The sequence below is a fragment of the Tachypleus tridentatus genome, chromosome 13, assembly GCF_004210375.1.
Source record: "Tachypleus tridentatus isolate NWPU-2018 chromosome 13, ASM421037v1, whole genome shotgun sequence".
Lineage (NCBI taxonomy): Eukaryota > Metazoa > Arthropoda > Merostomata > Xiphosura > Limulidae > Tachypleus > Tachypleus tridentatus.
Genome location: NC_134837.1, coordinates 153,258,815 through 153,272,335, shown reverse-complemented (window position 1 = coordinate 153,272,335; position 13,521 = coordinate 153,258,815). Strand labels below are relative to the sequence as shown.

The following is a 13,521-nucleotide window of genomic DNA, read 5'->3' as shown; positions in this document are numbered from 1 at the left end:
TTCCTTTTCCAAGTTTGCTAACTTGATTTTAGAATATGTTTTCAACCTCATTTTGATTATAAGTATCCACATATGCTAATATTTGTGAGTATGGAAAAATACAACTGCAGTGGTGTAATACACAACATGATCAGTTGTGCTTCAGTTTAGCTTAAGATGTATAAGCTTCAACTATTGTTTATATCAGGCTTTTATATTGGGCAACAATATGCTGTATGCATTTATGAGCATGTATTTTTCAGAAAGGCATCACAATTTGGAAAGATGCAAAGAGTGGCTGATGTGGTGATAATTTTTGTATATATATGTGTGTGTGGATGTATATATATATAATTTTAGTTCAAAAAGAGACTTTTGATATTTGTCTTTCATGCATAGACAAACCATAGGTAAGTTGGTTTAGCCAACTAAATTGACTGGGTCATGGACCACTTGTCTGTTTAACACGAGAGCTTTCCTTCAACTGTATGTAAAGTAGTGTTTTTAGATGGCAGGAGAAGGAATGATAAAACCTGATAATTGTTAATTTTAGGTGTTGTATATACCATTGGTAAATCTTGAATCTATTCTATTCCAATGTACAATCCATAATGGTTGCAATGTATTTCAATTAGAAGTCAAAGAGAGACAACATTTTGTAGTGGCTGCACCACTTACCATCATCTTTCACATACATTAACTTTCTTTCTCTCTCTTTTTCTGTTTTTATTTTCAAATCAAATTATGCAACCTTTCTTCATTGTCTGTTTAAGGTCTGTGGCTAATGTTGTCCAATATGGAAACTGTAAATTGTAATTGTCATATCTCATTGTATGCCATATCAAAATTAAGCATCCTCAAAAATCAGATAAATTCTGGATTACATTGTATCAGATCACTGCCAATGAGAAACCTACTTGAGGGAGAGCTTCTCTGGTTAAATTAAAAATTTTGACTAGAAACACAAGATTCAATTATAGATAATTTTAAGTATGGGCTTTAAAATCCTAAAACCATACCATTCATGTGTCAAAAAGATTTCTTTGTCAGAGTTTTAAACTAACACATTGGTTTGTTTGATGTGATATGTACTAATATTTTTAGTTATTTTAAACATTTGTTGAGTAGGCAATGTGGATATAAAGAATTATGCTCAATTTGTTTTGCTATGAGTGAATGAAATTAAACACATGAGTACTTTGCATACAGATTATCTATTGAATATTTTTCTGTTTCAACACCAGCACTCTACTATACAGCAAAAAAGACTCACTCTAAGAGTTAGTCTTAAATAACCACAACTGTATATTTACAGTTAACCTACTTAAAATGCTCCCTGCCCTAGTAGGTTTTTTTTAAAGGGTGACACTGTTTTAATGTATGTCATTCAAAGCAATACAGTAAATTTTATTTTAAGATCCAAACTCAACAAGGTAATTTGTCATACTGACAACAAAACAAAAAACTTTAATCTTATGAGCAGCACATACCATTTATAGTAGGTACAAACATTTTAATTTACCTCAAAGCCTAAGTATCTTGTGTCCATTAGTGTAGATTTTAAAAAACAAAGATGATACGAAAAACATTTAATTTAAATAACAGATTCACTACATTAATATGTACTCTAGAGATAATATATTTCTAACCATAGAACTACAGATAGGGTCCCTATGGACCAGTAGGTTTTTCAAGCATAGACACAGGACGTTTAGTAATATATGACCCACATAAAAACTAATTAAAAGAATTATCATCAATATACCTGTTAATCTCTCTAATTACTGCTGGAGGTCCATTATGTATCTTACATAGAAAATTAGTAATTTAACTCAGTTTTTTTAAACTAAGTATTGTAACAGACAGAAGCATAAAATGCTTACTATGATGCAATATGTGAACCCCAACTGATATTGAACAGTATATAAAGAATTCTTTGATAGATTGTTTAGGCAGAGTATTCATGATGAAAGTTTGTAGAATGGATGGCAGCTGCCTGTTGTGGAGACACAAGTGTAGAGGACGATATTTTAAAAGTTTTCCACCTTCCGTCTTCAGTTGCCATCCATTCTACAACATTTCATCAGTATGTAAAGATGTTGGTAATTTTAGGTTGGAATATCTAAATGTTTGTCCTTAGGCACTCAAAAGAGAAAATGTATACTTTTACATTACAACAGTATACCATTAATTCTTTATATTGGTATAAAACCAAGGTGACATAACATTTCATGCGTGCAAATGACGTAGAAATTTATATAATGAATTTGTTTGTTTCTATTTTTGTATTACATTATGAGAAGGGTAATAATGTTTCTTTGTAAATCATAGGTTTTTATTATTTTTTTAAATTGTGATTTATCAGCATTTGGAATAACTGTTGTTACTTCAACCAGTCATTTTATTTTTTAGGGAGCCTAGGAAAGTGATGTTAGTGAAAGGACAGTTTGGTCTAGGATTCAATATTGTAGGTGGTGAAAATGGAGAAGGAATTTTTATCTCCTTTATTTTGGCTGGAGGAGCAGCAGATCTGTGTGGTGAGCTTAGAAGAGGAGATCAGATCATTTCTGTAAGCATTTATGATTATGTTTATGTACTAATTACTCATGGGTTTTTTTAGTCAGATTTTTAATAGTTTATGTCAGTTCTTTCAACATTAGTGGAATAGTATGATGTTGAAATCATGATGTATGTGTTATTTACTATAGTATAAAGGGAACCTTCCCCCCAAAACTCAATATTCCCTTCTAGATATTTTCGGAGATTAGTGAGTTGTATTTCAAGATTATAACATTTATTGTGAAAACTGGCATTTTAGATATACTTATAAAAAATCTTATGAATTGCAACCAGGTTATACTGATTCTAGTCCTGGAATGTCCCACACCACATCAATCACTAATTAAAATCTTTTACCCCTCAAAGTAAACCCCTGGTATAGCTATTTTGTTTATTTGATATAGCATGGAGTTGCTAAAAAGGTAAAACTTTGGATATTAAGTAACTGCTGAAAGAAATGTATATTAGAATAATACTCACTCTATTTTTGCCTGTCTGTTATTAAAATAGTAGACTAAATAACTGTAACTTAGATCTATTTTTGCAATGAATGAAACTAAATAAAAATAATCATTGTGTTATCAATAGGCCAAGCAGGTTGTTTCAGAACAAGTCTGATTTACTCCTCAGTATAATAGCATAAAATTATAAGCATAAACATATTGGTGTGTCTAACCTAATTTCACTACTATTTGTACTGGGAAATGGAAGTCTTATTTATTTACTTTCACAGCAATGAGTGTATACTAATAATCACATGATATCAATAACTTTATATTATTGTCTGAACTAACTGCTTTGGTACAAGCTGAGTTGAATTGAAAGAAAGAAGAAAAACAAAATGGTGCAAAGTAAGTAATGTGTTATGCAACCACAGTGCTTCATTTCTGAAAATCTTAGAAGCAAAGTTTAATTATGGACTCAAAGAATGTGAAAACAGTTCTAAACTACCAAGAGTCCAGATTTATTTAAGATTCAAGTTCTATTTGGCAAATCCCTATGCAAGAATAAAATGGAAGAAACTACTAGATGCCAAAATGAAACTTTTAACTGCCTTAGCAATCCAGTACCCAGGATGTGTCAAGGCTGTATTATAAGCTTATTTATTGATTTTATTAAGTATAATAAATTTTTAGCCCTAACTAGAAAAGCAAAAATGTACACAAGTTAAAGTATTAATTTATCTGTGTATCAAGTATAAGCCATACTTAAAGAAGGCTTAACTAATGTTAGGCTTGAGTCATAAAATTTTGGTGTGTGTCATAACAATTCTGTTATATTATTCTACAAGTCCTGTATTTAAGAAGTACTGTTCTGATAAAGATATTGATTTGGTCACAGATATCTCGCAAGTGTATTAGTAGTGTAATATTATTGGTGTTATGAATTAATTTCTTTATGTATATAGAAAATTTGCCAGTGCATAAGTTATTGATATTTTTGTGTAAAAGCTTAATTTCTTTTTCCATATGCTGAATCCATACAATTTGATGTGCTCTGTAATAAATAATTTAGTGAATGACTAGTGTCAATTTATAGCCATGCCTTATTTGGTATTATGGATGAAAATAGCATAGTATGATGGAATAATTCTTCAGAATTTTCCACAATGAAATACTACAATATTTTTATTTTGTACTCTAATTAGAATTAACTATGATACACAACTGTTTGTTCCATCCAGTTATTTTTCTGTTTCTTCAGAACAGGTAGATAAGGTCATTGGTAATGTGTCTGTTAGAAATAAAATATTTATTTCAAATGGATTAGATGCAAATTTGTTTATGCTTGTAAAAATAAAAAAACATACAAGGAGAATGATGGTGTATGATAATGAGTGCATTATAAATAAGGTATTATTTATTTTTCTCTACACCCAAAATTTAAAATATTACAACTATAAGGCATTTTTGTGAGAAATGTTTGGTGTTTTAATAGCAAAAGATTTTTGTTGCATCATAAAATATGATGCAGGACTGTTTAATTTGCATGTTATAGTGCATACCATTTTAATTCAAACAGAAATTAAATGTGATAATCTTGACAACATTTATGCAATTTTTGTATTATAAATTAAAGAATGATATATTAGAGTGTGTGTTTTATCATTACATTTTTATTTTGCTTAAAAATTCATATAAAATTATACAGATCTACTATATATATACTTTAACGTAATTTCAATACCTCTTGATTTTGTTCTTTGTTCAGAATTCAGATATTATAGGACTGTTCATAAAGATGCTAACAACATTGACAATTCTCAGATATGTAGTTAAGAACTAAAAGTAATTAAGCAAGTGTAAATGATAACTGTCATACACAGCTCCTTCTTAGTGTCATAGCTCATACTTATTTCACTATTCTTCTCTGTGTTCAAAACTAGAAGCTAGAGCATGGAATCTTTAGGTGGAATTATTCTCACTCATAACTTTTACATTTAAGCTCAGAAATAAACAAGAAAAAAAGTTCAACACATTTGTTGGAAAAAAAGAATTGATCAAAATTTGTGTCATGCAAGAGAAACAAAATTGCCTCATCCATAGCTTATGCAAGTTTCTCTTTTTTTCACATAGAAAGTCAACAATACATTATCTGAAGACTGTTAATTTTGCAATAAAACCTCTTAAGTTTTATAAAATCAGTTACATAATTTGACAAAACATGTCAGTAGTTTCATACAAAGTGTGTAAATTTTTAAAATTGTAAACTTTTAAAACTTTGCTACCAGGATAAAACCTGACAGGCTATCTGTATTGATATAATGGAATTAAACACAGTATTCCTGAATCCAACTTGTCATCTTGTAAGAAGTGTATTAGTCTATCACTTTAGTGTTATCACCTGTATATATACAGCAGTCATTTAGGTAGATTAGACCCACTGTAGCAACTGTCTAATAACCTAAGTATAGACATGTAGTAATGGGATTTTCTGCTAAAACCGAAACCATAAACATTGTGGCCTTTAGTTTCAGTTTTTTTCTCTTAATATAGAAAACCACCAAAAAAGTATAAATGTGTGTAATTAGAATAGCACTGAAACCTGTTACCACCATAGATTACTTCAAAAACTGAAGCTGTTTATTGATTTCCAAATCATTTTCAAATATGAAAGGAATGATCAGTTAGGTGGGAGTGAAGAAGTCATCCGATTATTATTTAATTACTTTTAATGAGAATGTAACAACAGTAAAGATGGTTTTGCTTTAGTTAATCAGTTGAGTGTGTTTAAACATGGAATTTGTGCATACAGTAATTTGTTCATTTCTAACAAGATTGGCTGTTCCAATATTTAATATAATTAACTTACATGTTATTAAAGGAGAGACTTATTAGTGTTTGATTTTGTGGTTAATGAGCTCAGGTTTGAAACTTTTTGAAACAAATATTGGACTTAAATTAAACACTTGTTTCATTAATATAAGTCATAACAAACTTGATAATTTAGATGAACTCTAATGCTCTGATGTTAATATTTTTACACACATATGTACTTTCTCAGAAGTAAGAAGGAAGTGTTTTTATCCATTTACAAGTATGTTTTCACTCTGCTTTAAGCATAATAAACTTTTAATTCTTTTAAAAACCTAAATCATAGAAATAAATAAATGGTTAACAGTTGATAACTTAACTGGTGAGATAATATAGACATAGGTCTTTGTGCTATAATATATAATTCAAAAAATAGCATGGTGTCTATAAGTGAGAAGTGAATGCTTTGGTTTTATTAAAAACATTTTACTGATATTCTGTTTGCTTAGGTTAATGGGATTGACCTGAGACATGCCACTCATGAGCAAGCTGCTATAGTACTAAAGGGAGCAGGGCAAAATGTAGCTATGGTTGTACAGTACAGACCTGAAGGTAAGCTTCATTTGTAGGGGCTCTTTCAGATTAGTGTCTACACATTATTGACCATATTTGTCTAATATTTGACTTTCACCAATGTTTCATAACATGGGTGCATTATATGAGTGACAGTGAAATCCCACTATTTGAATAAAGTAACCCAAGAGATGGTGGATGCTGTTGGTTAATTGCCTTGTTAATACTATTTCAGTTAAGAATTAGGGATGGGTAGCTCAGATAGACTTTGTATGAATGCCTGAAACAAGCAGTCACTGATTTTTTTATTTACCTTATTTTCTGTATAAAATTGATAGTGTTATTTAGTTTCTTTTAATAGTTTGAGTGTACTTGAGTTCTATAAGATATTGGACAGTTAAATTTAGAAATAATTTTTTGTAATTGATGATAGAAAAATGAACACAATTCAAGAATAAAGTTTACAGTTCTACATCATCTTATGATTGAAATGTCATTCGTAAGTTATGTTTTTTTGTGACACATAACCTTGCAATAAAGAATTTCAAACATTGCATATACAGAAATTAAAATTTTGTACAGCAAGAAAAACTGAAATAAAATACTTGTATATATTAATGTTGTATATGTTAACCAGATTTGATCTGTAAAAAAGAAACCTACTGCCAAATGAATACCTTAAATAACGATAGAAGTTAAATTGTAAGAAAATAAACAAAGCATCACTCATAAAAAGGAACCACTCAAAATATGATAAACACAAAATTAAGCAAAGAACAAAAAGCAAAATATCCTGTTAAAAAGGTTGCATTGTGTGAACATGAAATAAATAAACATGGCTTTCTGTGTACACAGACATTAATCATTAGGATAACTGACCTCAGTGTATTTACCTTACATGATAAGGGCATTAATCACCAGAATAATAACTGTATACAGGTTATTTGACATAGGTTCACAAGGATGATTGACAAAAGTGCATATGTTATATTGCTAATAATCATAATTTATGTGAATTACTGTCAACAACATCCACATTATGTGACACATAAATATTAATTATGAAAATGAGTGTAAGAGTATATTTGTTAAATGGTGTATGAACATTAATCACCAGAATGATTGAGAACAGTGCATGTGTTATAGAATATGGACATTTGTGAAAACAGTATGTATATCACAAGGTATTGACAATAGTTACCTTGGTGTTTGACAATAGTTCAAATGTTATACACACCATGTGGATGTTATTCACCTGGATAACTGGGAATAATTTGTTTTACATGGCATTAGCCACTTGGTCAATATACTATAGTGTATGGACATTAGTCACAAGAATAGTTAGCATGTATGTTACATGATATTTTCATTCTTAATCAGGACAGTTGATAACAATAAATATGTGATATGACACATAAATGTTTGTCATCAAGATGAGTTATGCTTATTTTCCTACATATGTGATTTGTAACAAGGACATCGGAATTTTATGTTTGTATCCATATTAATCACGCAATATTCAGATGTTTTCTTTTATTATTAGAATTAGTTTCAAGGATAAGTTGTAAATGAGTATTGACATTTAATATCAATCTGTATAGCCTTACATTGTGTGTATGAATATTCCTTTCAAATGGAGAACTGATTATTACTGCTTGGTTGTTTAGATTTTCTGTACACTACTTTTTATATTTTAGTCTGTATAGCCTCACTTCATGGGTATAAATAGTCTTCTTTATTAAAAACTGGGTATAACTGCAAGTCTACTGAAAGTTTCAGCATAATATGTACTTCTGTATCTTAGTTTGTATAGGCTCACTTTGTGGGTATGAACAATCCTGTCTAGTAAAAAACAAGGTATGGCTGCATACTTCTTTAGATTTTTATCACACTGTGTACTTTTACAAGTTCTTACCTTCAAGTACATTTTTAAATGGCAGAAAAGAAAAAACAAAACACTAGTGGAAAAAATAACTTTTATATTTTATTTAGCTAGTAATCCTGTTTATTTTTTAACTTTGTGTAACATGTAGCATTTTAAAACATTCTATGGTCAGTATTTTGAAAACCTTCACAAACTGTTGTTCATTTGATGGTGTATATTTTCAGAATATAATAGTTTTGAAGCTAAAATACATGACCTAAGAGAACAGATGTTAAACACAACAACAGGCAGCTTACGGACATCTCAGAAACGCTCATTATATGTTAGGTAAGTTGGTTGCAGATCTTCTGACATACATAACAGGAACATAAAGTTCATACTTTACTAGTACAGTATATTGGTTAATGTAAATGTTAAGCTTTAACTGGTGAATCTTCAAAGTTTATTTCTTTTTCATACTTATAAATTTAGCACTGGTTGGTTGTTTGTCACTGATTTTTTGAGAAAGGTCATAATGATTTGATATACTTTGTTTCAAGTGTCTTTTCATATTATATAGAAACACAGCAAAATGTTACCCCATATAGATATTTCTTTGAGGACAAGGGGTGTTATAGAACATATGAATGATCAATAAGGAATTTTTAAAACATCAGATTTCTTGACAAATAGGGATTACATTATACGAGCAGCTCATTCTCAGTGGAACTGAATGCTTGTGTAACAAAGCAGCACTTCATTTATTAATGCAAGGAATTACTTACACCTTAACTTAATGAAACAGAAAGTGGTAATGTTAGAAAGTTAGTATTAGAAATTGTTTTACAACAAGAGTGTACTGGTCTTAAAAGTTCTTTTATAAATGGCATTCAGTGATGTATCCACCATAGAATGTGGGTAGCATGTGCACACTTACCCTCAGAGATGTACTAAAATAAATAATGGTTATTTTCTGGCAACTGATTCTCTCTGTATTACTAATACAATACACTCTAACACTCATGCTGATCTGTGCGTAATGATTCACTTCTTTGTGTTTATGTACATTATCCCAAAATGCTATGGTATTCAACTTCATCTACCATGTGGGGCAACATTATGGAGATTCTCAGTATATGCATTGAAAAATTTGGAGCTAATTTGATTGTGTTTACTTAAACATTTTCAAAAGTTAGCACATCCCTTTGGAAAATCCTGAATATATCCCTGGCAACTGATTCTCTCTGTATTACTAATACAATACACTCTAACACTCATGCTGATCTATGCATAATGATTCACTTCTTTGTGTTTATGTACATTATCCCAAAATGCTATGGTATTCAACTTCATCTACCATGTGGGGCAACATTATGGAGATTCTCAGTATATGCATTGAAAAATTTGGAGTTAATTTGATTGTGTTTACGAAACATTTTCAAAAGTTAGCACATCCCTTTGGAAAATCCTGAATATATCCCTGGCATTATTATAACACAGGCTTTTCATGTTTCTATATCAAGAAAATCTTTGAAATTTTTGCATTAAAGGTTTGATTTTTAAAAAAGTGTAAGTGAGCAGTAAATAATCTTTGTTGTTGTGGATGTAACGTAGAAAGTTGAGAATTATTGTTGAGGTTGAAAGAACTGATAACAGTGACCATACAGCTGAATATTATTTGAATGAAATGTCTTTCAAACAGTGGTTATGACAATTATTATAGCATTGTAGTCTTGGTTATTATTTTAAATGGATAATGACAAAATTATTTAAAATTAGTAATTATCCTATTTATAACACATCTTTGCTGATATTAACCAACAACACATTTTCGAAAACTTTCCTGACTTGTGTTAAAAGTTATTTGCTAAAAATAAAAATGCTTAAGACATTTAGATTAAAACTATTATTTTATGAAAATTAACCAGTGTAGAAGAAAGATCAGTGAGAAATAGAAACAAAGAATTTTAAATCAAAATTAAATATCCTGTGTATAACTAGTGCTATAAACTCAAGTGATGTGTTTATAGGTTAGATGCTTATATAAGCTCAATGTTGAGAGGAGTAAATATAAGTCCTCAGGGTGATGTGTTGATAAATAACAGTAAAAATTCATGATAATGTATTAATAGGTTAATATGATAATATATTTGCAGAAAATTTACTTTGTGTTCTTAAATGTAGTTAATGATTACAGTTTTATATGTATTTTTCAATTTTTGGCTTAATGTAGTTTCAGATACCTTACATGGTTTAGGAACTGTAAACCTGCAGCTCTTTAACATTTTAATTGTTTCATGGTGAGCACTCAACTAAAAATAACCTTATACTGACACTAATAAGGAAAAAAAAACTTTATATTGTGATTTTTGTAAGTATCTGAAGTGTGAAAAAGTATGCAGTTTCTGTGAAATATAAAAAAAATTGAGCTAAAATATTTTTGGATTCAACTTAAAAACTACTTATTTAAGTTTTGTTTGTAAATATTTATTAAATATACATACTTGTCTACTGATGGTGACTATAAAATAACAATATGTTTTTTATTAGCATTGGTTTACATTTAAGGTAAAAATTCTAGCTTTCATTCTTTCTTTCTTTTTTCTAGAGGTTTGTAGATATATTAATTTAGATATTGTTCTTCATTATGCCTGTATAGCTATAAACTTTCTTATTTTGTACTCTCTGCCTTTGTGTTTTTACTTCCAGATTTAGTGATGGGTTTCATTTGGACCATTTTGACTTCTAAAATATTTTTCTAAACTTTCATAGGCATAAATTGCTTGTGAGTCTATGACTGTATTGATTACACAGCCCCTAATAACATTTGAGTCATACAAAAATCTTTAAACTGAAATATTATCATTGTTGCATTTAATCCCGATAATTGCTGTTATGGTCCACAAAGTACTTTATGCAGTTCTTGACAATGTGTTGTATCAGAGTTAAAAGCAACAACAATATAATTCAATGTGTGGACCTTACTGTTAGTAAACAATACAGAAACCAACTGATAGTTTGAAGGCTAATGAAAGATCCCAGTGTCTGCTTATTTTAATACACTTACACACACACACACATGCTTTCATAACATTGTCTCTAGTTACAAACATGGTTTTCTTACCATCAATGCTTTGTAAGAACTACCATGCTGAAGTAACTTGGTGTTTTTCCATTTCCTAGAGCCTTGTTTGACTATGAACCCTCTCGAGATAGTGGCTTGCCCAGCCGAGGTTTAGCTTTTTCGTTTGGTGATATTATTCATGTCATAAATGCCAGTGATGATGAATGGTGGCAAGCACGCATTGTGCATCCTGATGGTGAAGAAGATGGCATTGGTATTATTCCTAGTAAAAATAGGTAAGGTTGAGTTATGTGTTAAGTTTCTTAAAAAGATAAAAAAATTTGAACTTTGGAAAAATGTAAGACCTACTATGACGAGAAAGTAAATTACTGGAAAACAAAGTTTTATGTCGTAGTTGTTGTTTTCCTCTGCAAAGCATGCTTAGGACAAAGAGCAAATTTGTATAATAATAATATCCTGGTAGAGTTGTTTCTGATTAAAAGTGTAACCACCATCTGATTGTAATATGTATATATCTTATTTATTAGTAAAATGCTTAAAACAATGATTAAAACTGCATAATGACTTACTAAAAATATGACATGTTTTGATAGAAACATAAGTCTATCTTCATCTTATGCTACTTTAGGTGTGTATTTCTTATCTCTTAATTGTTTTAAGATCACTTTCATTTCCATTTAAATAAAAAAAGCCAACAATCATCTGCACTTGAACTAATTTATGAAGTCTAGCTCTACTGTTGTGTTACCTCTATGTATAAACTTATTATTTTATAATTATACAATAAACTTATTCTAACCCTTTTTATGTGTGTGTGATTTAATCAAAGTTTCAGTTATGAAATATATCTCTAATAATGGCTGTTAATTAAAATATGAAATAGATATATATATGCACATAGAGAGTGAGTGTAGCTGGTGGTGTAATTGTTCCTACAAACTGTAATTTGATTTAACCATGAAATATATAAGTATCAAGTTGTCTTCTTGTTTTTCAGTAGTGTTGTTGCTATATTTCAGTTGTTGATTTGCAATTGAGAATTAAGAATGTATAGAAAAACTAAAATTTAATTTTACCTGGTTGTGACTAATTATTATTCAATAAACACTTAAAAGCTTTTATCGTATGATGTTTGTTTAATTGTTGAGATGATAACTGGAAACATTTAGATTTCAAATTGTATTAGTTTTTAAGCTTAATTGTTTTATAAAACAAGAAATCATTAAAATCTTTATCTTCCAGTTGTGCTTAGTGTAAAATATCAAGTTTTCAAAAGTTTGCAGTAGTAACAATTTTTCTTGCACTATTTTGTAAGGGTTGAAAGGAGAGAAAGAGCAAGACTGAAATCTGTTAAGTTTCAAGGAAAATGCCAATACAATGATGGAAAGGTAAAAACCTGTCAATATGTGTAAATATTCCATATAAAAAAGACATTGAAAAATGTTACCAAGTAAATTATAGGTAATTTTTAAAACAAATCTCTAAAGGTGCCTTACAGAAGTGGAAAAAAGAAAGTATTTGAATGTGATTACACATAATGTAAGTTAAAATTGTAGAATAATGAGCAAATAAAAGAAATATTTAGAATATAGCATAAGGAATTTTATGTATTATGTGAAGCTTGATAATTTGTGAAGACCTAAACAATATGTCTTAAACTTTAGCTATTCATAATAATAAACATCTGTCAAAGTTTATGAATAGTTAGTTGTTCTTTATTATTTAAAAAGAAAAGACACATTCTATAATGTATTGTTTTTATTCCTCACAGATGAGTTTGGATAGGAAAAAGAAAAACTTTTCTTTTTCAAGGAAATTTCCTTTTATGAAAAGTAAAGACAATGTAGTAGATGATAGCAGTGAAGGTGAAAGTAAGTTATATTTTTATATCTTTTGTTTTGACTGCAACAAGTTAATCAGTTACAGACCTCTTCAGAAGCCTAACCTTTAAAACTTGTATATTGCTCAAAGATCATACAATAGCTTATAACAGTCTGTTTGTTAATGCTTCAACCTGTAAAAGTAATTATATTTGCAGAAACTTGTTCTTCATTTAAAATGTAAAATTCAGTTCTTAGTGGTAGCTGTCATACATCTGCTCTGGAGCAGACACTTATTGTAACCAATGACACAGGCAGTGTGGAAGCAAGATTTTAGAATACATACAGGTAATTATGTATAAATCTACTGTTTATTTCTATGTAAGT

General features: G+C 29.4%; 1 protein-coding gene across 15 annotated transcripts in view; it reads left to right on the top strand.

The window, feature by feature from the left end:
- Positions 1 to 13,521, top strand: part of LOC143237638 (disks large homolog 1-like) — a 262,734-nt gene that overhangs the window by 226,446 nt on the left and 22,767 nt on the right. For all 15 annotated transcript variants that reach the window (XM_076477117.1, XM_076477113.1, XM_076477112.1 and 12 more), the window contains 6 exons: positions 2,392 to 2,548; positions 6,302 to 6,404; positions 8,475 to 8,577; positions 11,413 to 11,589; positions 12,630 to 12,702; positions 13,086 to 13,185. In XM_076477117.1, the coding sequence (XP_076333232.1) occupies positions 2,392 to 2,548; positions 6,302 to 6,404; positions 8,475 to 8,577; positions 11,413 to 11,589; positions 12,630 to 12,702; positions 13,086 to 13,185 (713 nt within the window). The remainder of the gene's footprint in view (positions 1 to 2,391; positions 2,549 to 6,301; positions 6,405 to 8,474; positions 8,578 to 11,412; positions 11,590 to 12,629; positions 12,703 to 13,085; positions 13,186 to 13,521) is intronic.